Source organism: Gasterosteus aculeatus, chromosome 5, assembly GCF_964276395.1.
Source record: "Gasterosteus aculeatus chromosome 5, fGasAcu3.hap1.1, whole genome shotgun sequence".
Classification (NCBI taxonomy): domain Eukaryota; kingdom Metazoa; phylum Chordata; class Actinopteri; order Perciformes; family Gasterosteidae; genus Gasterosteus; species Gasterosteus aculeatus.
In genome coordinates, this window is record NC_135692.1 from 14,965,799 (window position 1) to 14,990,059 (window position 24,261).

General features: G+C 52.8%; 1 protein-coding gene across 1 annotated transcript in view; it reads left to right on the forward strand.

Annotated features, from left to right (window-relative positions):
• The window catches only part of ankfn1b (ankyrin repeat and fibronectin type III domain containing 1b), a 72,839-nt gene extending 59,010 nt beyond the window's left edge, over positions 1-13,829 (forward strand). The window contains 16 exon segments of the mRNA XM_040176711.2: positions 1,198-1,395; positions 1,817-1,930; positions 2,059-2,156; positions 2,922-3,012; positions 4,969-5,076; positions 7,182-7,281; positions 7,569-7,701; positions 7,907-8,026; positions 8,148-8,363; positions 9,340-9,506; positions 9,649-9,799; positions 10,252-10,420; positions 10,557-10,723; positions 10,799-10,994; positions 11,086-11,783; positions 11,872-13,829. Coding sequence (XP_040032645.2) covers positions 1,198-1,395; positions 1,817-1,930; positions 2,059-2,156; positions 2,922-3,012; positions 4,969-5,076; positions 7,182-7,281; positions 7,569-7,701; positions 7,907-8,026; positions 8,148-8,363; positions 9,340-9,506; positions 9,649-9,799; positions 10,252-10,420; positions 10,557-10,723; positions 10,799-10,994; positions 11,086-11,783; positions 11,872-12,183 — 3,038 coding nt within the window. The 3' untranslated portion in view covers positions 12,184-13,829.
• The last annotated feature ends 10,432 nt before the right edge of the window (positions 13,830-24,261 follow it).

Genomic DNA, 24,261 nt, shown 5'->3' on the forward strand with positions numbered 1-24,261 from the left:
CTTTAAAGTGCTGCAGGGGACCCCAGCCGTCGTGTTTAAATAGGGACAAATAAAGACACACATCTGACAGCATCTGGACCGGCTTCTAGACCTGTATATCGAAACGGACCTTTAACAAATATTTCCATCTGCCCCACAGTATAAAATGAAGGATTCCTCAGGAATAATCCCTGACTTTAATCCTAACCCCCCCCCAGCCTGGCATTACCTGTCTGAAAAGTGACGGACAGCCTCCAAGTCTTCACACAAGCGGCTGAAGAGAACAACAAAAGTGGCACCCAGAAGAGACGCCGAGATTCAAAGAGAGGCTCACGGGCCCGGAGGAGACACCGGGAGAGCCGCAGAATTAAACACCCAGATGGACATTTTGACACGGGGCTTTAAACTTGCTGTCAACAGTGGAATCTAACGCTCAACAGTGGAATCTACAATGAACAAACACAGACCGCGCAGACTAAACACAGACACACACCGGTCCCAAACACTCCCAGACCGACCAGCCACCAAAGAAGTACAGTGTGCTACTGTCCTCTTGGACCTGGCCGGCTTTACATTACCAGCAGCCACGTCATGTTCGAATAATCCCTCAAAAAATCACTTCACGGTGTTACGTGAAAAAAATTCAAACTAGCTTGTTTTTTTTTTTGCTGCTTTGTGACACTGTGTGAATGTGTACTTGTTTTGTAACACCCGACTGGCCGTGGTTCACGATGTAAAAAGATAACTCTGAAAATAGTCAAACAATTGAAGTTTGAAATGATGCTTATTCATGTTCCCACCACGTTCCTTATAATAAACAGAAGGATGCTCTTCCCCCTCTTGCCCCTCTCACTTTCATTGCCACGTTTTGGGTCTTTTTCTAGCTGATGTCATCCCTAAGGAGGCACTGCTTAGTTAAATGTTTATGGAGGAATCTGCCAGCATTTGGCAAACAAAGACGTTAAAAAGAGTCCCCGCAAAAGCAATTTCACTGGCTTTTGTAGGCCACTCCTTCAGTCCTCTGCAGTATCAGTGTGGCCATGTGGCCCTCGATCAAAGTAACCAACACAATATTGATGCTCGTAAATGATTTTATGGTGAACTCATGTTTTGTTCCTAAAAACATCCAAAAAGGTGTAGTCAAAGGGATGTTTTTGAGAATTCACGTTCACAAACAACCCTCCATTCCATCCCGTTCTCTCCCTCGCTGTCCCTCAGTCGTGAGCCTGGAGGGCCGAGCGGCGCACTTGGCCACCTTGGTGCGGGAGGCGGAGCAGCGGGTCGCGGAGCTTCGGGCCCAGGTCGGCGGCGAGGGTCCCGCCGAGCGGGAAGCATCCGACCGGGAGAGGCAGCTGAAGGCCTGGGAGTGGAGGCTCCGGCTCTTCCGCCGCATGCAGACGGGCTTCGAGCACGCCAGTAAGGCTTCGGCAGCCTACGAGCAGCCGTCTTTGGTTTTCATTTTTCGCTCCAATTCTTTTCTGGGCCGAGTTAATGGCTTCCACACTGGAAAGGCTAGCGCAAGACTCTGTGTCTGTGTGTGTGTGTGTGTGCAAACATAACACGGCTGTATTCTTTATAGGCATTTCACGACACGCTTAGTGGCAGGGCACACAGCCACCCCTGAAAGTGGACCCCGTCACACGCCCCCCCCCCCCCCCCCCCACATGAAAGATGTTTGTGTAGTTACAATCACTGACACCCTCGCTTCTTCTCAGTTTTCCACTGAGTCCACATTTATTTGTGCAGGTAGCTGCGCGCGAGCCGCATGCGTTAGCTTGCGTCCACCTGCCCGCCTCTTATCGACTTTGTCGCCTTTCTGTCCGGTCTTCCCCCACAGACCCTCCAGACGCCCCCGCTGCAGTTCGCCTGTCCGTCAGCAGCAGCACCAGTCTAAGGGTGGACTTCCAGGAACCTCTCTGTGTCAACGCCGCCGTGGTTACCAAGTACAAAGGTCAGCGCTCGGTGCCGCTTCGTTTTTCAAGTGAGATGCAGATGGCGACTGTGAACAGTGCAAGTTCCCCCGGAGTCACACGCGTCTTTATTTGGGTGTTTAATGGAGTTGTTTTTGTGTATTTGCAGTGAGCTGGAGCACTGCGCCTTCATTGAGTCCTTTGCTGGGGGAGATGGTGGTGGAGGACACCACTCTGCTACGGGGCAACATCACTGGGCTCACTTCTGTAAGTTCCTCCCCGAATCTCTGTCTCCAGCATGCAACGCTTCGATCAGGAGGAATCCAGAATCCAAAATAGACAACGAACCTATTGTCCTATAGTCCGTCTCTCCCTCTTTGTCCACTTCAGCCGCAAAGAACTACCGGATAAGAAGACATGGTAGTTTATGGGTGACACAGAGCCAAACAAAGCACCACTGAGCTCTAGCTTTTCCATCTGGTGGTACTGACGGCTAAAACATCGAGGAACACATGAAGGCCCCTGATTTTATTAACTCGCAGGCTTTTCTTTGGGGACAAATGAGGGGGGGGGGGACAATTGGAAAACACAGTTTATTTGTGAGTCTTGACTCTAACCCATTCATGATGGAGGGAGCAGCTTGGTAGCCTGCCACCTGATTTATGTTATGGCATTTTTTTAAGCGGCCACGCAGACAAATGGACGCTCCGCCGGTTGTTTGTTATTGTGTGCGAGACCCCGTCCCCCCCGTCCCCCCCGTCCCCCGGTAAGACCCCTGCTGCCAGCCGAAGCTCACTCCTGTCACATGGCAGGGATCAAGGCGAGGTCAGGAAGTGTCGGCGGCGGGTTTGATTGATCTGGCTGAGAAAGCAGAGACAGAGGCCTGCTGTCTGTGGACCGGGCACCGAGGCAGACGCACACACACGCACACACACACACACACACACACACAAGGAGACAAACCAATGCACTGAATCATGCATATAACATACGCATATGGTGCCTTAAATGTCATGCGTCCTGTCCTTACAGGGGACCTATTACTACGTCCAGGTGTCTGCCTACAACATGAAGGGGTGGGGGCCTCCGCTACTTTCCATCCCGGGCTGCGCTGCACCTTCCAGTAAGTGTGAGCGTCTGTGTGTGTGTGTGTGTGTGTGTGTGTGTGTGTTCACCGACGAGCCAAATGACAATTATTCTGTCACGTAGATAAATCGATCTCAGCTACCGTCAGTAGGTGAAGACCTCGCCTTTCACACGGACCTGCGTTGTGTGTGTTTGTCTTGCACAAACAACACAATAATTCACAACTTTGTCACGCGTAAAGAGACGTAGATTTTGCATCATTTCACGTGATGTGATGTGATGATTCCGACGTCATTCCGACGTTGCGCTGACATCATCGGGGAGGGGCGACAGCTGGCCGCGTGGGTTTTCGGGACCCCCACCCCCCCCTCTTCCCCCCCCGTGGACGTCAGAGTGTGTAACCGTAGCCTCAGGATGGCGTTTGGGGCCGGCTGGCAGAAGAAGCTCCCGGGTTCAGCCAAGAAGTTAACCGTGAAGTCATGTGAAACAACAGCTGAGGCGTTGACCCAGCAGAGACCTTTTTTCATCTATTCGTCTTACTGTCTTTCTATCAATCTATTTTGTTTGTCTATCGATTCTTCAGGTTTTCTACAAGGGTTTAAAATGGTTTCCTTGGTCAAACAGGATAATATAATATTTGCCGACTGAACGGAGTGATTCCCGGCTTCGTGATACTGTAGCTGTTTTGTTTGCAGCATGTTGCGTCCGTGCAGTCGGCACCCACCTACTGTACCAGAGTGAACATAGGTACTGTGAGTGTGTTGGCACACTCGCCGCACATCTGGGGAACACATGAACATGTTTGTCCTCATCAGCACACGGTGTTTTTCAGCAAGCATGTGTGCGTGTGTGTGTGTGTGTGTGTGTCTTCATTTCAGGAGACTGGGCTTTCCCTCTCTCTCTTTTTTTCTCTACTGTCCGCCTCCCTCCCTCCCTCCCTCAGAGCTAATTTCGATGTTGCGTGTTTGTGTTTTCCATTTGGGCCTACCACTGGAAATATTTGCATGTCTGTGCCGTAGCGCGCGGCGCGGCCCCAACAGTGGGGGCCTTATACCGGCCCGTGGACGCCCATTAAAGGGCCCGCTTGTCTTGTCGGGACAGGCACCTTTTCCGGGAATAGAGCTCGCCGTGTTTCAGCCCCACGCGCCCTTCGGGGGGCTCCAGGAGAGGGAGTTGGGGTCGGGGGGGTTGATGGTGGTAGGGGAGGGGGGTGTTATCGCTGACATGTCCTCCCGTGAGAAAGCACCCAATAGGAAGAAGCGTTTTCTGCAGATATGGGGATCTACGAGGAGGGAAGAAACAACACACAGAGGAATAGAATCAGTTGGAGACAATAACTGTGCTTTCAGACTCATGGCGGGATGTGTGTTACTCTCACACGTGTGTGTGTGCATGTGTGTGTGTGTGTGCGCCCACTGGCTGTCGGATGCCCACGTGAGAGCGGCCAGTGGCGGTGCTGCTCAGCAGGTCCGTCTGTCAGCCAACCACAGCCTTCTCACGCCGGGGTGGGTGCTGTTTCCGATAGCACACACAAGACCTGTGTGAGGAGCAGGCCGTCTCACACACCTCACACTCCCACTATTGAAGGCCTCAGGACCAGGGCCAGCCCAAGAATTGATGGGAGACCAAATAGAACCCCCCCCCCCCTCCCAATCCCCAGACTATCCTCACATAGAGTCCCACTGGTCGTACAATGGTGAACGTTGCATCGTTGTATCGGTCGAATTGAGGAATATTGAAATTTCCCTAAACAGACCAGAGTACTATTCATGTACCCCCTTGATTGGAACGCACCCCATCCGGTCGGGCTTCAAGTAGTCCGCTGGAGAGCCAGAGTTTAGCTCTTCTCCCAGAATTTGATTATTCAGGCTTCATGCACCGCGGCCTGGATCAAAGCAGCTGACCGCTTGGACTGTTTTTGCTTCTCCATCTTTAGCGCAGAGCTGCATTCTCCCTGTTCTGACGTCGTCTTCCTCCCGTCTTCTGTCCGCAGGTTGGAGGGACATCGACGGTCGAGCGCCGCGTCAGAGAGGCCAGAAGGAGGCCCTGGACCAGCTGCTCGGGCAAATAAAGGAAGCTCACCGCCACTGTGTCTGCCACGGTATCTACGGCTTCTTCATCCATTCGGTGCAAGCGTGTTTTCAGCCGCCGTCGGGATCTCTTAAAAGTACATCACCGCGAGATCCGTTTTTTTCAGCTCTGGGATCGGCCGCAGCAGAAGACGCTGAGTTGAGGTGAAAGGCGACCCGAGGTCCTTTCCGCGGCGCCCGTCACATCTTAAACAAACACGTCTGAGCCACCGCCGAGTTCGTGTTTCAGAAACATTCCCGGGCGTAAACGAACAGGAGCGTGACCAATGGACGCGCAGGTGTAACACGTCCCCCCCCAAGTTGCTGTGCTTCGTCTCACCTTGACGGACACTTAACAATCTCGGGCGCGACAAGTACTTTGGGGGCCGTACGCGCTAAGACGGCGTGCCACCTCAAAAATAATACCCCCTCCCTCCCTCACACACACACACACACACACACCCTTTCACATGTTTCCGTGACTCAGCCCTTCCTCTGTTGAATACCTCTCTCTCTGTGACAAAATGCAGATCGGCTTCACACACTCGGGCTGTTTATATCCCCAAACACCGCCGGCCGTAAGCCGCTCCCATAAGCGCCAAAACCTGCGCTGACGGCAAACTGCCTTTAGCATCGAGCCGGTTGTCTCTCTTTTTTTTGGGGGGGGGGTGGGGGGGATTTTTCTCGTACACCCAACATGTGTCCCGAACACACTCGCCCACTTACTATTGTCCGCCGTGGCCAGACCATGTTTGCGGCGGGGCGAGACGCAATATAATAGGCGGTATTGAGCGGCTCTGGGTTCGGCTGATTGAGCTCCGGGGTTCGGGCACGGTAGCCGAGGTGGCGTGTCCCGGGGTCATGTTTGTTATTCCTGCAAGAGACGAGTCTGGAGTCGGCTGGAGGGCATAAATTAACACTGACTACTGCTGCGCCCCCCCCCTCTCTCTCCCCTCCTCCCTCCCCCTCCCCCCTCCTCCACCCCCCCCCCCCCGCAGCCCGCCAGGCGTCCTGTCTACTGTCCATACATATACACACGTAAAGATGGACGGGCGCACACACATGTACACGAAGCAGACACAAATACTCGAGCACACGCCTGCTCTCTCGGCTCCGTCTCTCTCCCCCATGTCCATGTACGCGCCGCCGCCGCCGGCGTCCCCACGCCACATTTTCTCCCTCTTGTCCAAACGCTATTAATTAAACTGTGAAAGAGGCCTTGACTAACACACGCACGCCAGCAGTCAGCCCGACTTGTCCGTCTTACTCAGTGTCAAACGCGGGCCGAGGCAAAGAGAACATTCGGGGAGGCCGGAGGGGTCGAGGGGTGCAGTTTTTTTTTTTTTTCTTGTTGCCCCAACTCGACTCGTCCACCTGAAGGGAAAATGAGTTCTTTTTCGGGTGCTGAATGGGGGGGTTTATTGACTCTTGAGTGGCCCGGGGCTGCAGTACGATCACCTGGGAGGGGAGGAGAGGGACGGGTTTGGGCTTCTAATGAGCTGGGAGGTGCGTTATCTCACCAACAGGCGCACACACACACACACACACACCTCCCCTCTCTCGCCTCGGGGGGCCCACTAAAAATAAACATGTCCCCACAGACTCAACTGACCTCCCTGTCAGTGAGTGGCAAAGGGTTAAAACACACACACACACATTAGTGCAGTGCCTTGGCTCCACTCGTAAGGCCGTAGCTCAAGACACTCCACGGTCCAGCAGCTTTAGTATGTGCAGGTAAACACGCACACGCACTCATACAAATACACAACGTTAGTGTCCCTGTGGGACAGGAGAGCTAGCGGGTTCCCTCAAGGCCCGTAGTCTGCCGCTGGCAGCCAGCGCGCCGGTCGAATGGTGTCGCGCGAAGCGTCGGGAAAAACATTCCACCCCGACCGCGCTGTTGGACGCGTCGGCCTCGCTGTCAATTAGGCGACGGCCCGTCACAAGGGGGAGACGTTCTCTCGAGTCGGCCCGGGACAGAGGCGTCCATTCAGCCGCCCCGCGGGCGCGTCGACTTTTAAGCGCCGAGCGGGGCCGTCCGCGCGTTCACAGGCAGTCTGGCTCATTTATAACGTCGCTGTGGATTTTACAAACGTCTTCTTCTTCTTCTTCTTCTGTCTCCGTCCTGTCCACACAGAACAGTGTAAAGCTCCACCGCAAGGGAGGAAGCACTCTGTGTCCAAAAGCCTGCGCCACCTCTTCCAACCCACCAGCAAGTTCGTTAAAGGCTTGAAGAGGTAGATGAGAGACTTTTGTAATCGATGTGTGTTTTGCAAACGCCATGTTGAATTTGTCAGTTCACGTGTCCATTTTCAGTCAGTAGTCATTCATTAAGAGATCACATTCTATCCATTATTTATTGTAGAATATACTTCTAACTGCATGGCTTGATGGTTCTTATGGCACCAGCTACCTTTTGGGTTTAATAACACATCTCTTTCGTAAAAGGTAGTCTGTCAGAACACTGTCAGATCCCGAGGACAGACGGAGGAATCACGTGTACTTTCCCTGTGGTCCTTTCCAGGGGTCTCTACCTGACATCCATACTCTACAGAGACGACAACGTGTTGGTGACTCCGGAGGACCAGATTCCCATCGTGGAGGTCGAAGATTCCTACTCCAGCTCCCTTATGCAGGACTTCCTGTGGTTCACCAAGGTACACGGACATGACAAGAGAAACAAATGACTGACGAGCTACTGCAAAAACATGAATATAATTGTCAGGTGGCATCAACTATCAAACTGGAATTATGCATTGAATACAATTTCCATAGAACACATTGCCTGTGTTACATTGCTTACTGGTTCTCAGCCGCAGGCGCAACAGTTGATGATTAGCGTGTGTGTTTTCCACGTGCCAGGTGTCTTACCTGTGGGAGGAGATTCCCTGGCTGCAGCAGTGTCTCAGTCCTTCCCAGTCGTCCTGCTCCTGCACTCTGCAGACGCGACTCAAGATGCTGCAGGCCGTCTCCCAGCTGCAGGTAGGGAGATGCTGAGTTGACAGCTTGGGTTAGGATTTTCCTTTTTACACCGTGGCGGTTGTGTTTCCTCTGGCCTCATGACCTCTGGGTCTGGACCCTCTTACCTGTCACCCGTCCCCAGGGAATGCTGGGAACCCAGGACCTCGGTCAGGTGTATTTTGAGCCAATCAAAGACAAGCACGGTAACGCCTTGCTGGTGCTGCTGAAGGACATGAACGCCTGTCCTAACCTGGACGGCGTCCGCTGGACGCAGCTTTGCAAGCTGCAGCTCCAACGCAAGTCCATCTCCTCCCCCGAAGAGCCGACGGCCTTGGACATGCTGCTCATCACGCTCCACGTGAGTCCCGCGGGGGAAACGGCCGCATGCTTCGGTTTTGGAAAATGTTTTATGTTTTAGCTTTTTGTCTTTGGAGACAAGCGGCCGGGGGGGGGTTTGTCGGCAGTGGTTGTGGTTTTTATGGGGATCATTCATTCCTTCGTTCCAGCGTAGTTTGAGGCGCTCTGTGAATAAACAAAATGACCCCGAAAACACTGGGAGACATTAATGCGTTGGTATCGCTCTTTTTAAGCTCTCAATGACCGAAACCAGTAAACATGAGGCTCCACGGCTGAAACAATAGGAAAGTAAATTGAAATGTGCTTCCGATTAGACTGCTGCTTGCGCAAACACTCTTTATATATAATCATTATGGCTCTCTTCTTCCCTTTGTTACTGTCTTTGTAGAAAGATGACAATTAAAAGCCGGCTTTCAGGCGGAATGTTGGATATATAAAAGCATTAATGTAAATCTTCCCAGTCATTCAGGCAGTGGAAATTGGAATGTTGCGTTTGCATTTCTACTTTGTGGTCCCGACGATGATAATCTTGCTAATCGTTGTTGTTTTATCTTTGCTAACTAGTTCTGTGTGACTCTTTTGCTCAGAAAGATCACAATGTGAAACCAAACCACAAGATTTTCTCTTGTGCAGCCCGGTACACTTGATACCACGGCTGGAATGCTGTTTTGTCTCCAGTGGAAGTTAGTTCGGCCTTGTGGTTCCAAAACAATGGTGGAGACTCCCTTTGGCAAAACCACAATTCACTGAAATATTTATTTTGTGGCCAGTGATGAACAAATTGTATGAGGAAATACATAAATATGTGCAGAGGGGCTTCTTTTGCCGTGCTGACTTCCACTCTAAACATTTCTCTGAAGGACTCACAAAAAGCAAAACATGAAAACAAAACCATTCGGATGAACGTGGGGTAAAGAGACACAATCGAGCCCAGTCAAACGATACGATACGAGTCTCTGTCCGCATGCCGTCCCCAGGAGAAGCTGGCGTATCACAGGCGCAGCAGGAAGGTCTTGTCTCCGGGCCTTTACCTGGGCTACCTCAAGCTGTGCACATCGGTGGAGCAGATCAGAGCGCTGGTGCCCCAGAAACTCCCCAACGTCCTCTGTCACACCAAAATTCGGGACAACAGCAACGTGTCCAGGTTGGAATCGCCCGCCGTTCGTCGTGGCTCAGCGTGCGTGTGTGTGTGTGTGTGTGTGTGTGTGTTTTTTGTGCGCGGCCCGAGACTGAGAGTTGCGAGCGCTGGAGATCCGCGGTGTGGATTAACGGCGCGGTGCTTTCAGAGAGGAGTGGCAGTGGCTGCAGGCCCTCGGCTCCCTGGCGGAGGCGTTGGAGATGGACCAGGAGGAGCAGAGCGCTCCACATCGCCTCCTACAGGACCTGCGCAGCGCCATCAAAGACCTGATGGCTCACATCAACGTCCTCGGCAATCAGGTCCGGGTCCACCCCAAACACGGCGTTCCATAACACACTTTTATACACCATTTTCTTCTTCACCAAATGCTCGGTTGTTCTGCTGGTCTGATTTCGACTGAGATTCCAGAACCAGATGAAAGAGATGCAGCCAAGTTCCAGAGAGTGAACGTGGTTCCAATGGATGTTCAGCCCGTTCGGCTTAGACCACTAATTCGACATGGTTTCTGTAAAAGAACGTGTTTTGAATTCCAGCAAAATACCGGCAACAATTGTCCATTTGACCTTTGATCTTCCCACACTGTAGAACTTAAGCAGACGGCTACGATGCACTAATAGAACTTAGACAATCATCATGACGATTCAGGATATAGAGCTAAAACCTTTATTTGTTTCTGGAGGGAATATAGACGTGGAGAAACTTTCCTCTGGTTGCAAAGGCCGCCCGAGGTCACCTGTCTCTGTGTGTGCAGATGCAGGACTTCCGTCTCTATAGCCAGGAAGTGGTGGAGTTTGGGGAGAAGGTGTCCTTCCTGCTCCTCCTCCCACCTTCAGACGAAGTGTGCACAGCTCCCGGCCAGAACAACCCGTACTCCCCCCGCTCTGGCTTCCTCACGCTGCCCCTGCAGATCTTTGAGCTGGGTCAGTATATCAGACTTTTGGCACAGATCACAATTCTGACACCAAGTGCTGTTTCCGCATCCATGAGCTCCTTGTGTGTTTAATGGCACAGGGTTGCACATTAATTGTCCTCTGTTGGATTCCCCCTCTCCCGCAGTCCACTTCAACACCTACAGCCCCAGTTTCATTGGCCAGTACTGCAGAGTATCGGCTTTGCTGGAACTGGAGTCCCTCATGTCCCAGCAGGCCCTACGGGAGGCCTTCTCCGAGGCCGAGCTCTTCGCTGCTAAGAAGAAACACCAGCAGGTCCAGGAACACATTCAGGTAACAGAACTTCATATGTATTTATACATTACGTACATTTAATATTGCTGAAATCAACCGTTGACTGTGCGGCAGCAAATGGAGGAGGTGTGGCGTGACGCGAGGTGGATCATGGACGCCCTGCAGTACGCCCGCTACAAGCAGCCAACCGGAGGCCTCTCCATAAGCTGGATAGTTGACTTCTCCAAGGAAGTGTTGTCCGACAAGCCCCCGTCCACCTCCTCCCAGCCGGACTTCATGCCGTCGCCCGAGCCCTGCCGCAAGCACTCAGGTCGGAATCCGCTGCGGCTGAAACGTCGAGGTTACGTCGTTATTGTCTTTACGTTATTTAACCTCGGGCCCCTTTCCTCGTATTCCTGCAGATTTTGCCGGACTCTCAGACGAGGAAGGCTCCTCCGACGTCTTCCTCACCACCGACAGCGACTACGACTCCAGCCGCGCTCAGAGCCCCCGTGAGCTGGACCTGCTGCCCCCCTCGCCCCTCTCGTCCTCCGCGCCGCTGGAGCCCCGCGGCTTCCTGCGCAGCGACGGCAGCGGCTCCGGGGGCGGGTCGTGCCTGGGCGGAGGGGGGCGCGCGGCGGGGTCGCTGAGGGGCTCCACGCCGGACGTCCTCCAGGCCTCGGAGCCGCCGCATGGCAGCGGCGGCGTTCGGTGCAGCGCGGAGCGGCGGCGGGGCGGCCCCGAGCTTTTTGACAGCGACTTCATCCTGCCCAGCAGGCAGATCGAGCTGCTGCACATCACAGAGAAGAGACAGGCCTTCTGCGTGAGAACCAGCAGCCTGGAGTTCCCTTCCACCACGTCGGCCCACCAGCCCTACTCCAACCACACCACCTGCGCCTCGCCCTCCGCCTCGCCGCGGCGGGGGTGGCACAGGCCCTCGTCGGTGGAGCGCTGCTGCTCGGCGGAGCGCCGCCTGCCGCCTGCGCGTACTTTGTCCGAGGACAGCGGCACGCAGAGACTCTCCTCGCAGTCGCCCGCAGCCCTCCGCAAAGGCTGCCACACCACCCTCAGGGTGCACCCGCAGTACCGCACCGGCCTGCCCAAGGAGACCAGCGTCAAGGTACGGGTCCGCCGGGACGCCGTCCAGCGCGCGGGGGGGGTTCTTGTGTTTGTGCCGCTGGCCTGATCTTCTGCTCCTGTGTTTTCAGCTCTGTGTCACTCCGGGAACGTCGGCGCGGGAGATGGTGCAGCTGGTGGTGCAGGAGATGAACGTGGTGTCGCGGCGCATGCTCGGCAGCGGGGGCGGCGGCGGCGGCGAGCAGGAGCGCTGCGTGTGCTACAGTCCCGAGCAGTTGAAGCACTTTGCTCTCGTGCTGGTGGTCGACAACAGAGAGAAGTGGCTCCAGGACGACTTCTGTCCCCTGGAGCTCCAGAACCCGTGGCTCAGGGGGAAACTGTGCGTTCGCATCAAGGAGTATTCGCCACTGGCGCTCAAGCACGGCCGGGCCACCACGGTGTGACACGAGCCGCCGTCCTCTTTGGGTAAATGAACAAACTGTAACATTTGAACAAAACCGGCTCCCCAACTCTTATCATCTCTCACCGTCCACCGATGCAGCTACAACGCGTCTCTTCCTCGATGACACCGAGCAAAAAGGAACAACGCAAATAAGAGTCTGTTGCCGTCAGAAATCATTTGTGAAAAGTCCGACAGTGGCGCTGACGCTGGCGCATCGGGGGCGCGGCGCGGCCTCCGCTATGAACTCTGTCATTGTGTGATTCCCAAGGCGCTGTCGCCTGCAGCCGCCCGGCTCCCCGTGTTCCCGGGATGTGGGCCCTGGGCCCGGCCCAGAGGCCGAGGAGGAAGGTGGGAGGATGGGAGGAGGAAGGGAGGGGTACAGCTGGCGTCCCGGCTCGAGGAAGCCACCGGCCCGGCGGCTCGTCACTCGGCCGCTGTGCTGTCTGCAGGCCACGGAGAGAGGAAGAGGAGGAGGAGGAGGAGGAGGACTCCGGATGTCTCCTGCAGCAGTAAAGTCTCTGTCGACTCAGTCGTAGTAGCTAACCAACACGCGCGTTGTGAAGTGACACAAAATAAAATAAGCCTAATTGGATTTTCACATCAGAGCAAACACAAGCAATACTGGAGTTTTGTTTTTCTAATAGATGGGAGAAAGAGCATGTTAACCTTCCACAATTGTACTTAAGTTCCTCTCAAGTGCTGTAGTCCACGCTGTGCTAGACGTTGACCAGTTGAGTGTTCTGTTGTGTTCGGCGGTGCCCACCCGTCTGCAGAGGGTCTCCCAAAGGGCCAAAGGGACGACTCCAGTTGGCGAGATAACATATCGTGTTCTACAGACTTCAACTCAAGTTATATATGCAAGGCCTTAACTATATGATGAGGAGGTGAACAACACTTTTCAGCCAATGAACAAACCCACCGATGGAGAAGAGCAGCGTAACAAACATTTGTTACGTTTGCATTACATTCACCCAGATAATCGTCTTTGGGAACGTCTTCAGACGACACGGCGCGTGGAAACTGAACACGCCTCTCCTCACACTGCACGCTGTTCTTTCAGCAAATGATTCAAGCGTTTCGACGCCACAAAACGTCGACACGGGCTCAGCGGCATGGCGGCGCTCTAGCGACCCCGCAGCGTTTCCCAATGTAGCACCAGAAAGGTCCAGGAGCGCTGGCCTCGGTTACTGTAGCGCCTCGGCTTCACGGGACGAAGCTGTCACAGGGAGAGGCTCCTCCCCTTTTACCAGATGTGTTTATGTGCAACTACTGTATAAAGATGTCTGAAGACAAACCGTTGTTTTAAGTTGTAATCGGTTCTAACGGCTCGAACTGTTGTGTTAGCGCGTAGACGTCCTCTTTATTCACATTGTTAAGAGCTTTTACCACAAACTGAAACCGTGTAAATAGACAAAGACCAGGGGATGAATGTACTGTATCTGCCCTCAATGTGAAAGGACTCACTGCTGGGGTCAAAGGTCAGTGAAGTTATCCTAAGAGGGGGGTTTATATTCCTGTTTCCAGTTGAAAAGAATAAAAGTAAAGCCCCATGTTTACAAGGAGCCATCGGGCGAAATGAAGGAGACGTCACGTCACTTTTTTAGAATCTATTTTTATTGAACAATAAATGAACATTACAAAATAAAAGCCACGGTTGTTTACGAGGGTTTTCTTTTAACAGATCGGCGGTTCGATTCCTCCTGTGAGTCCAGTGTAACATTCTGTATGTATGTGACGTTTAGGACATACAGCTCAAAACGTCTCTGGGATCCATGATGTATTAGTCACAAGACTTCCGCCAGAAGGATCATAACAAGCTTGTATTTCACGTGTGTGCAGATCACATTTTCTCTGGGGCTTATTCTTTTAGTCTGGAGTTTCATCCGCATGTATGACCCCCGCCCAAAAGCCGCCCGTTCATCTGATATGAATGACAGCAAATGACGAAGAGGGAGCGCTTGTTCCTACAGATCTCCCAATGACCTCATCGCTGTTTGCCACTCGGTGAAAACTGAGGGGTGGGCAGCTGCAGACAGATCTCACACGGCCACACGAACACCAGCCAGGGATGAACAAGGATGTTACTATTGCCTGTTTTTGTTTTCCTTTGGTGACAGATTTGAATAGTTTGGGTTCGGCGTTAGGAAAACACTCACCATAACGACCGCCCCTCCGACAGGTTCAGGGGGGTTTGCGTTACGTCAGCTTTACATTCTCAATGCAGTCCTGTAAAGGTGAGATATTCATGCTTGGAGAAGAACATTATGCATAAAACAAAATAAGATATACCCATGCCCTTGATTGAATAAGATATTGAAATATGTTTTTTCAATCAGAAACAACGTTTAAAAAATGCTCAGAAAAATGTGCCGATTTTTTTCAAAGCGTTATGAACTTGAATATATTCCAAATGTTTAACTTCAGGGAATCAACAACCTCCGTCCACGCTGACAGAACACTTTTATCTCTGACTTCGCCTGTTGTGTGTGTACCTGGGCGTATGCCCCTGTGACCACGCCCATCCGTGACGTCACAGTGCCTGCTGGAGCACATCTGTCCGTCACTGCAGCAAAGCCAGATGTTGAACCCAATGTTAGTATTCAATTGGCACAAATATCTTGCTGAAAGCTAAATGCTCTCTGGTACAGAGAAATGTGTTAGAATTACAAGTAACGCAGCTAAAAATATCTGGAATTTTAGCATTTGCATAAAAACCCGTATGAACATAAATAGGCTTTATGTCGCCGCTCTGTTGGTTTGGGTTTAGGTTTCGTTTAATCGTGATCCCGGCTTGCAATCAGGCCGGCCAGGTTGCTTTCAGCGGGCTCATATCACACCGCTCCCTTGCTAGCGCCACGTGTTTTTTCAGCCCTCGAGCAAATAAAAAGCTGCATGCTTCGCTGTCAACACATCCTACAAACACTAATGTGCAGATGGACGCACAAACACGCACGCAAACACACGGTGGTGCACATAAGCGGAATGCACCCAGGAATCCTGATGGGTAGATTTTGCAAATCCACGTGTGTGTACCGCGTAGAGGATTTACACTTTTGTACTTCATCCAGACAAATTCGCACACCGGCAGCTTATCACACACAAACCACGGTACCGGGCATCCTGGCCAACACACTGCGCCTTTAAGAGCAGCCCGTTACAGTTTATTGACAATAACTTAAGAATTGTACACCTCCTAATTTTAAACCTTCTGACTCCAGGAGGACCCGAGCTAAATATAAACCCTGGCGTGCATCTGAATGCCTGAAAAGAAAACATTCCCAAAAGGACCTGAATAGTGGCCATTCATGCACTTAAAACACATTCAAAGTGAGAGTGTGTGAGCGCAGCGACGTGTGACTCATCAAAACACATCTGCCAAACAAAGGGAAGCTGTGCGTCTCGGAGATCCACTCGACGGGGGGGAGGTTCCGTCAGAACCTCGGCGGGAGGGCGTCACCGGGCGAGGTCACCGCTCGGTGCGTCGGAGCCGCGCTCCGGTTTGTGTGCAGGTAAACCGGCGCGCTTGCAAAACAGCAGCTTCAGGCCCCAATCTCCTCCGGCTCAGGGCGCCCCACCTCCGCACTCTTCGACTTGACCCCCGCCCCGTGAGTTTGTAGAGGATTATGGGCCACGGGGGGGGCTTATGATAACCAGGAAATAAGGCACACTTACACCCAAGATGGACTACCTTGTATGCCTAAACATGTGATTGGATGGAGACGTGTTCAAGGAAAAGGTTCAAAGACACAGAAAGACGCTTGAACCTCACACGAAGCACTTCAAACTTCTTCTGCACCAGCTGATCACCTGTTTCCCGCTCATCCCTGACCCCCCCCCCTCGCATCCAGCACCCTCCTCCTCCCCACCTCCCCACCAGCCCGTCACAGCCCCGCCCTCACTGGAGGACCAGCAGAGCACATCACATGTACGCCAGCATGCGTGTGTTTCTGTGTGTGTGTGTGTGTGTGTGTGTGTAGTGGGTGGGAAAACTGAAGCCTGCCACTACTGAATCACTCATTTCTCATCCCCCCCCCCCACTCCCCCCTCGTCCCTCCCCAGGGCCCATAAACCTTTAAAGTACCTATAAAACACTTGGCGAGGCCTTTTTGAAGTTTTTATGAAGATCTGGCTTTATTGTTCCCAAGAGATGAGCCCCGCTCCGCTGGCGCCTCGGAGCTTTTTGGAAGTGCCAGTGAATTCAGGAGGGGGGGCTGTGTGGTAGCGGAGGAGGGAGGGGTTGGGAATGTTTTTTTTGTTTTGTTTTAATGCCCCCCCCCCCCCCCCCCCTGTCCATATGCGTGTGGCGCCCGGCTGGCAGATGAGGTGCCCGTGCAGCGTGAACAGCGACATCTTTATCTCTGGCTGTTCGTTGTCCTCAAATGTGCACGTCCAGAACGTTGTAAGCAAAGCACACGTGTCCGAGCACAAGCGGCGCATGTGTGTGAGTCTGCGTATGCGGCCCGCAGACGATGGAGCCAGCAGGTTGCGTGCATGTTGTTTGAAGTGGGCCTCTGTTGTTCTCAGAGAGCTAAATGAATGGAGCCGGACCCCCCCCCCCCCCCCCCCCCCCCCCTCCATCTGTCTGATCCAGCGGCACCGGCCCTCCCTCCCAAATCCCGGCTCCCGACGCCCCGACGCTCCGGCACCCTCAAAGGAACAGTTGGCAAACGGAACGGCCCATTAAACAGGCGAGGGGCGACGGGCCCTCACCTCCGAGAGCAGAGAGGGAGGAGATAAAAGAAATCGGGAAATATGGAACTCGTGTGCAGATTGTGTGTGCGTGCGGATTCATGTTTGTGTGTGTGTGTGTGTGTGTGTGTGTGTTTGTGTTGGGAGTGGCAGTTACAACTCAGTGGCCATGACATTAGCCACGCAGGTGGCTTTGACTGCGCCTTCACCCTCAATTACCCCGACGGGTCAAAAAGGGGCCGTGGTCTCACCTTCTAATCAGGACCGGGCAGATGTGGCGTTTTTCTGACACGTCATCTGGCCCTCGTTTTGGGGAAGTTTGATTTCTTGCTCGGGCGGCCGGTGATTTAATGTGATCTCTTCAACAAGTTTCGTTTGCTGCCTCCTCCTGTCGCCCAGACGGGGCCAAATAAAACATGGTGAGATAAGACTTCTGCTGATGGAGGTCAAGGGAAAAGCAATTTGTCCAACTTTGGTTGGAACTGCAACCCAGATGCTTCCTGCGTCGACCTGCTCGCGCCGTTATGAATCACACTCGTTTGTTTGATAGCGCTCGGCCGCTCGGGGTCTCCGGTGGAAGTCGGGTGCACGCGGAGGAGCCCGGGGGGGGGGGGGGGGGTTGGATCGAGGAGCGCCGACGCCCGAGGAAAGGAATCAAAGGAGCGAAAGGTGAGAGACAGAGGAGCGACAGGTCCAGCGCCCTGCGGCCCGGCAGAGAACCTGAGAGACGTTTATTTCCTTTCACACGACATTTGGGATCAAAACCATGTCAGCCGTCGACGTGAAAGGGACCTGAAAAGGAAGCGTGAAGAGAAAAAGCCCAGCTTGGCTTGGTGTGTGTGTGTGTGTGTGTGTGCGTGCACGTGGACTTGGAGGGTTCAGGTAGCGCGGGATAAAAGGAGGAAATGTTTAGAAATGCATAAAAGGGGGGGCCGGACCGCCCGTTGGAGTCCGATGGGGGACCCAGAAAGACAAGAGGACAAGAGGACGGAAGAGAAAGGACGAATCCGGCGCTTCAGCCGAGCGCTGTGACCGATGGGTTTTGCACCCCGCGCGCACACAACCACACGCACATTCACGCATACATCCATATTAACCCCAGCCCCAGCCCCCTTTGTGCAGAGGATGATGTCATGCCTTCTGAAAACATGTGGGGGGGCGGCGTCGAGGGGGTTTAGTGGGGGGGGGGTCCTTTGGTCCTTTCAAGTTTGCAGGGGGAGCCTTGGGCCACGGCAGGGTAGACAGTACGAGGGCAGGAGGCTCCACGCACACACACACACGCACACACGCACACACCACCCCGGCAAGCAGTCACATTAGGCACGCTCCGGCCACGCCATCAAAGGCCCCGGCTCACACACACACACGCACACACACACACACACACACACACTTGCATCTGCACACACCAAAGTAGGCATCCCACACAGTTGCTCCCCGAATGCCTGCGTGGACCGACACACACACACACACAAGTCCAACGAGCGCGTGCCTAAAAATAACGACGCACACACACACTCAAAAGGCATTCACACACACACACACACACAGACGCACACTCGCATACCAACAGATCAAACACGCACACACTTCAATCATGCCCCCCCCACCCCCCCCCCTCCTGGCTGTGTTATTGTTTTGAAAATATGATTGCGGTGACGGATGGGGTGGGGAGAGGAGAGGGCTCCGGCGGGGGCGAGTGGCAGGGCCCCTCCATTGTCCCCGACCAGTGTGAGTCTGTGTCCATAGCTATAGAAACTGGGGCCACACTGGGAAGGCATGCTTTCATCTCCGCCACAGGCTCACCGCTGGCAATAAGGGGTCAGATAAATCCCCCTGGATGCAGTGAGGAAGGGGGGAGCATGCAGGCATACATGCGGGCACACACACACACACACACACACACACACACACACGCACACACAATCGGAGCACCTGAGCTGTCTGATGTGCACATTTAGACGGAAAACCACATACAGTTTGTCTGCGTGACCTTGTGTACATTCGCCTCTTAACAGACTGTTACGGTTTCTTGTAGAAAATACACACCGATGTGTGTGTTTCATTTACTTTTTTGTATCGTTCGACACACAAATGAACATGGACCAAAGGGATAAAACCCCGTTGACTTGCCTCCTCTGTCCTGATGTTGCTTGAATGGACGTAACTGGCTGTGAGCGGCTGCATTTACATGGGACCTGACGCAGGCCTCGTCCCACCAGGACACAAGTCTTAGTCCCTTCGGGTGAGCATGCAACACATGTAACGCAGGATCACGATGTTTATCATCAGGATTCGTAATGTCGTGAGACATTCCAGACTTGCTGATTGCACACACACACACACACACACTTAAACAAACACCCTAAATACACAAACAGAGCTATGCAAAATTGTACCGACACGCTCTTTGACACACACACGCTCGCTGTTAGCAGCCTGCTCACACATGCAAATAAATAAGCACTCAACGCAAATGCATAGAGTGCTGTGCAGGATCGGGACAACCTTCGGGGGTTCTTGGTGGCCCGTAATGATCAGATTGTTTGATCGTCATCCTCCTCTATTCTTCTTCACTGGTGTGATATCACAAATGTCCAGCTCGGCTTCATCCCGGAGGCCCTGAGCCGCATCCTGCTGAGGACCAAACCCCTTACGGATTACTGTCAGACTTACTCATTACAATGCTCTGTGTGTGTCTGTGTGTTTGTGCGTGTACCCGCAGCCTAGCATGAAGACGTGAGAGCTAGCTGGTTGGATCAACTGACCAAATATTGGACAAACAAGCACTGGCGTCTGGAGCCGACTGAATCCCCACTTTCACATAGCGGCTTAGTAAAAGCTTAATGTGAGCACGGTCCATGGAGACGCGTCGCTGCTGCCTTCCGGTCCGCAGCACAATCAAGTAGCTGCGACTGTGTGCTGCATCAACAATGCGATCCGATTAGACTGGTGCGTTCGCAGGGAAGACTTCTCTGGACCTGGACCGAGCAGCCGACTGTCCTCATGGCACCTGTGTGCGAGCCTGAGTGGGTGTGTGTGTTGGGAGGGGGGGGTTTGGAGCAGTCAGAGAGTCACCAGGCTGAGGAGAGGAGAGGAAAGAGGGAAGGTCAGCACCACCGCATGCCACAGACAGACTGACGATACTTCTACTGGGCTCCGCGCCGGGGACCTGGCTGTAATTACACCACGCACACACACACACACACACACACACACACATTCATGCACACACACCGTTACCAGACAGACTGAGAAAGGTCCCCGGCTCCTGAATTCCGTCTCTCCATCTCATTATAGTTCCATGTGCACCAGGACATCCTGTATCACACACCTGAACCGCCTGCATTAACAACCGTTTCCAGAGAGGTGTGACCTAAAAACACGGACCTGTCACACGTGTGCCGCAGGAAATCGCTAAATAACCTCCAGTATGTGCACACTTACAATTATATGACAGCTTTTGGAAATGCTTTAAGGAAGATTTAGGAACCCGTCGGCGTTAAACTCAATCGGTGCGCTGATGTTTGAGCTTCTGCTTCGTGTGAGGTTCAAGCGTCTGTGCATGGGAGCATTATCAAATTCAGAGGCCACTCACACAAATGGGTATTTTACAGACGTTTTGAAAGGAACAATTGTAGCCTGAGCGTTTAACCGGCCAAGTCCAAGGTCAAATAAAGTCAGGAAGCTCATCAGCACAAACCACAATTGTGATCTTGTTTGGATCCCAACACACTGACACCAGCACAGATCCGTCTTGGTATCAAAAGCTCCTTGTTGATCTGCTTGGCCTCTCTCTCTCCCTCTCTCTCTCCCTCCCTCTCTCTCTCTTTCTGACTTTATTGGAGTGTAAATGTTAGACAGCTGTCGTCTGCTGCCCTGTATATAAAAAGTATCTGTTGTAATAACTGTAATAACATGATTCGGGTTCGGATAAAAGGTGGTAACAGACTTGCTGCACGGTTCCTGTGAACTAGAAACAATCAGCATTTCAAACTGTTTGTTTAATAACCCATCTTCCTTTTCTGGGCTTCATTAAGAGGTCCTGTGGTCCAGTCATTGGGTTATGCTGCCTCCATCTAAACTTCCTCGGTTACTTCATTAGAGGGTCATTCATCAAGAAGAGAGGCTTGTTGGCGGTTGGGGTGGAACGGGTGTTCCCTTAACCCTTGATTGAGACATGAGCAGCTTCGGGTGAAGGTCGAAGGGGGAAGTAGGCCTTTTTTTTTTATTCCGCAGCTCTTCAACCATTGCACCACTTCAATTTCTCATGGCAGTCATTACTCTCCTTCGGTCTCCACATGCCCCCCCCCCCCCCCACCTCCCAGCCCGGTTCCGTTTCCCCCGTGGAGGAAGGCAGACGCTCCTGTTTACTCATGGCTCCAGGGTCTTGTGGCGGCCGATTAGCAAACCGATGTGAGTCAACATCTGGTACATCCCTTGGACAAACTATCTCACTGAGCGGACACTCGGCCTGTTGTCAAACCCGCCCCCCTCCCCCCCTACTCTCCCGTCCCTTTCCGTCCAGTTCCCAAGCAGCCAGGACCCCCCCCCCCCACCGGGCGGCAGTGCGCGCTCACACGCGGGCGAGACATTTCCCGAAGCCTTCCCAGTCCTCCCGGCATCTCGGCAGGCCGTCACCGTCTTGCCCTCCTGCGTGTTCCACAAACATACCAGAGGGGCCAAAGGGCAGGCAGGGGGGGGGGGCAGCGCTGCCCGTCTTGTCGACATGCTTGATTGGGGTTAGGGGGCGGCGGGGCTCGCTCGGGGCTCGCGACACCGATCGGTCCATCGCGTCGGGGCGAACCGATGCGATTATTTGACCGCATTCAGCCCCCCGGGAGGCGGGACATCTCAAAGCGGTTTTAACGGCCTGCCGGGTTTAAACGGGGCCACCTCGGGCTGAATCCTTTCGCAGGCCGATGAAGACGCCGTCGTAGAATTTCCCTCCCTTTGTTTTTATTACCTAGTGCCAGTCCATGAAAGCATCTTGGCTCTAGACTCAACAGAACACACATGCCGAGCAGAGTGGAACATCTGTTGTGGTCGCTGGCTGTGGGCAAACGGTTTCATTTCGACAAGATGGCCTGTGGCACCACAATGGCTTAGTGGTTGGGAGAATGACCGAGTTGCCAGCACTTGTGGTCAGGGTTTACCTAAGTTGGACGAAGCTTCTGAAAGACAGGCGGTCACATTTCATTAAACCACTCTGTAGTTAGGGATATAAAAAAAGGGGTCGTGAATTTGTCTTTGACACATTTTGTGTTTCAAAAGCGGAGCTGTAATCTTTTCATTCCAAACTGTGTTTCGTCTGAAGACTTTATTCCATTGTAGTTACTTTTCCATTTGTCGTCTCGCGCAAAACCGCGGGCGCTGGAAGCGCCGTCACAACAACAAGCGCGGCGAGTGAGATGGACGGGGGTCGGCGGAGCGATTTCCCCCCTGACGAGAAAGTAGATCAGAGCGAGCGACTTGACTGTCCAGATAAAACTGCGGCACGCCGCGCGCTCCACTGTCCCAGCTCGCATAGATCTGCCGCGGCATTCACTCAAACGCCGCTCGATGTCTTCAACCCTCCAAATCGGTCCGGAGGGAATGAGGAGCGCTGGTCAGTCTGAAGACGTTTGTGTGTTCTGGTGAATAAAGCGCAGGCCTTTAGGTCTTAACGTGGCTTTTCATTCCCCCCCCTTTCCTCTCTCTCGTTCTCTGTCTCTGTCTGTCCTGCTCCCTCCGTCTCTCTTCCTCTCTCGGCCGTTGTGCCACCGTGGAGAAGGCAACAGTGACCCTATTGTGAACAGTGGGAATTGGGCGGCGGGCCAATGATGTCATCCCGACCAGGGGGAACGCCCTCCTGGCCTTCGGAATGCACTATTTTTTCCTGTTGTTTTCCGGAAGGCGGTGATCAATTTAATTCCTCATCGGTCCCGGGGGGGGAGGGGGAGGGCAGGAGGAGGAGATGCAGGGAGCAGAAAAGACATCGGCCACTAGAACAAATGGGACCAAAGGGAAGAGGGAAAAGATGATCCAAGCTTTTGAGATTCCGCTTTTTGATTCAGACTTTGCAAGTTGTCACAAGGCGTAATCGCTCTGGACGTCACGCCGGCCTCCCCGATTAAAAGTATCTGAGCGGCACTACGGAAGAACGGGAAGAATTCACGAAGACAGAGGAGGCAAAGGCTTACGGAAGGGAACAGTTGCTAACGCCACGTAACCCAACAGGCCCAACACAATAACCCTGAAGAGGTGCACGAGTAGGACTTTTTTATTTGCAGTGCAGAATGTATTTGCAAGGAGGAGGTGACGGGTAATTCCATTTGTTTCAACGTTTTTAATTATCCATGCAGCATGAGGATGTTGGTTTGTCCGTTGGTAAAATTGTCGATTGGTGGTTTCCTCCTCCTGAAACATCTCAACAACTACTAAATGGCCTCGCCATTGACTTTTCATACAAACATTCACGGCCCCCAGAGAACGATCCTACGATTCTTGCCGATGGCCAAAATGCTCTTGCAGTGCATCAGGCCTAACCCTCAAACGTCTCAACGGAGGATGGACCGCCGTTTTCTGCAGGCGTTCATGTTGCCGTCAAATCGCAAAGCCAAAGGGTCGGTCCGCGATCTAATCACTATTGATCCCAGCTTGCGATCAAGCGTCGAGGAGCTTTTTTTTTTTCTCCATGACGAGTGGAATGCCACAGCAGAAACAAAGGATGCTCAGATCGCCTTCAGATCGCACATGAGAGTGGTGTGGCGTTCTTTGAATAACAGCAACAAGCTATTTACTAAGTGCTGTATTCTTTTCTTCTCAGGAGACGGGGGGGAAATATCACTTTGATGCTGTTTACTGGGTATTTGGCAAAAATATTTTATGATGAATTTTAGGGGAGAGAAAAAAATAGTGTAGAGGGGGCTTCAAAAGTAGCGTTAACGGGAGACAGATTTTTGACATGCTTCCCGAGCCATCTGCTTCGGGTTAAGGCTTGGAGACAGAGTCAAATATGGAGGAGAGAGAAAAGGGGAGTAAAGCTGGAGAAGATGGCGAGGGCAGCGGGGGGAACAGAGAGAATATGGACAGGCGGTGGTGAAAACCTATTATTTGCATTTTGTCTGTTTCGAATTATTGAGGCATGGGGTGTCCGCATGCAAGACAATAAGTATCTATCCAGCCATTCCAAAGATACAATAAGTTGATATTGTTTTCACAGCTATTACAACAAGATATTTCAATGGGCTGACGGACTGGATTTCACCAGAAACAAATATGCTGTGGTTCCAATCTGAGGGCTCTTGGAATTTTTTGGTTCAAGTGTTTCAACAACAATTTCAGAAAACTTGTGAACGGGCCTGAAATCCATCAGCCTGCCAAAGAGCCCACAGCGAGTTTTACTCTG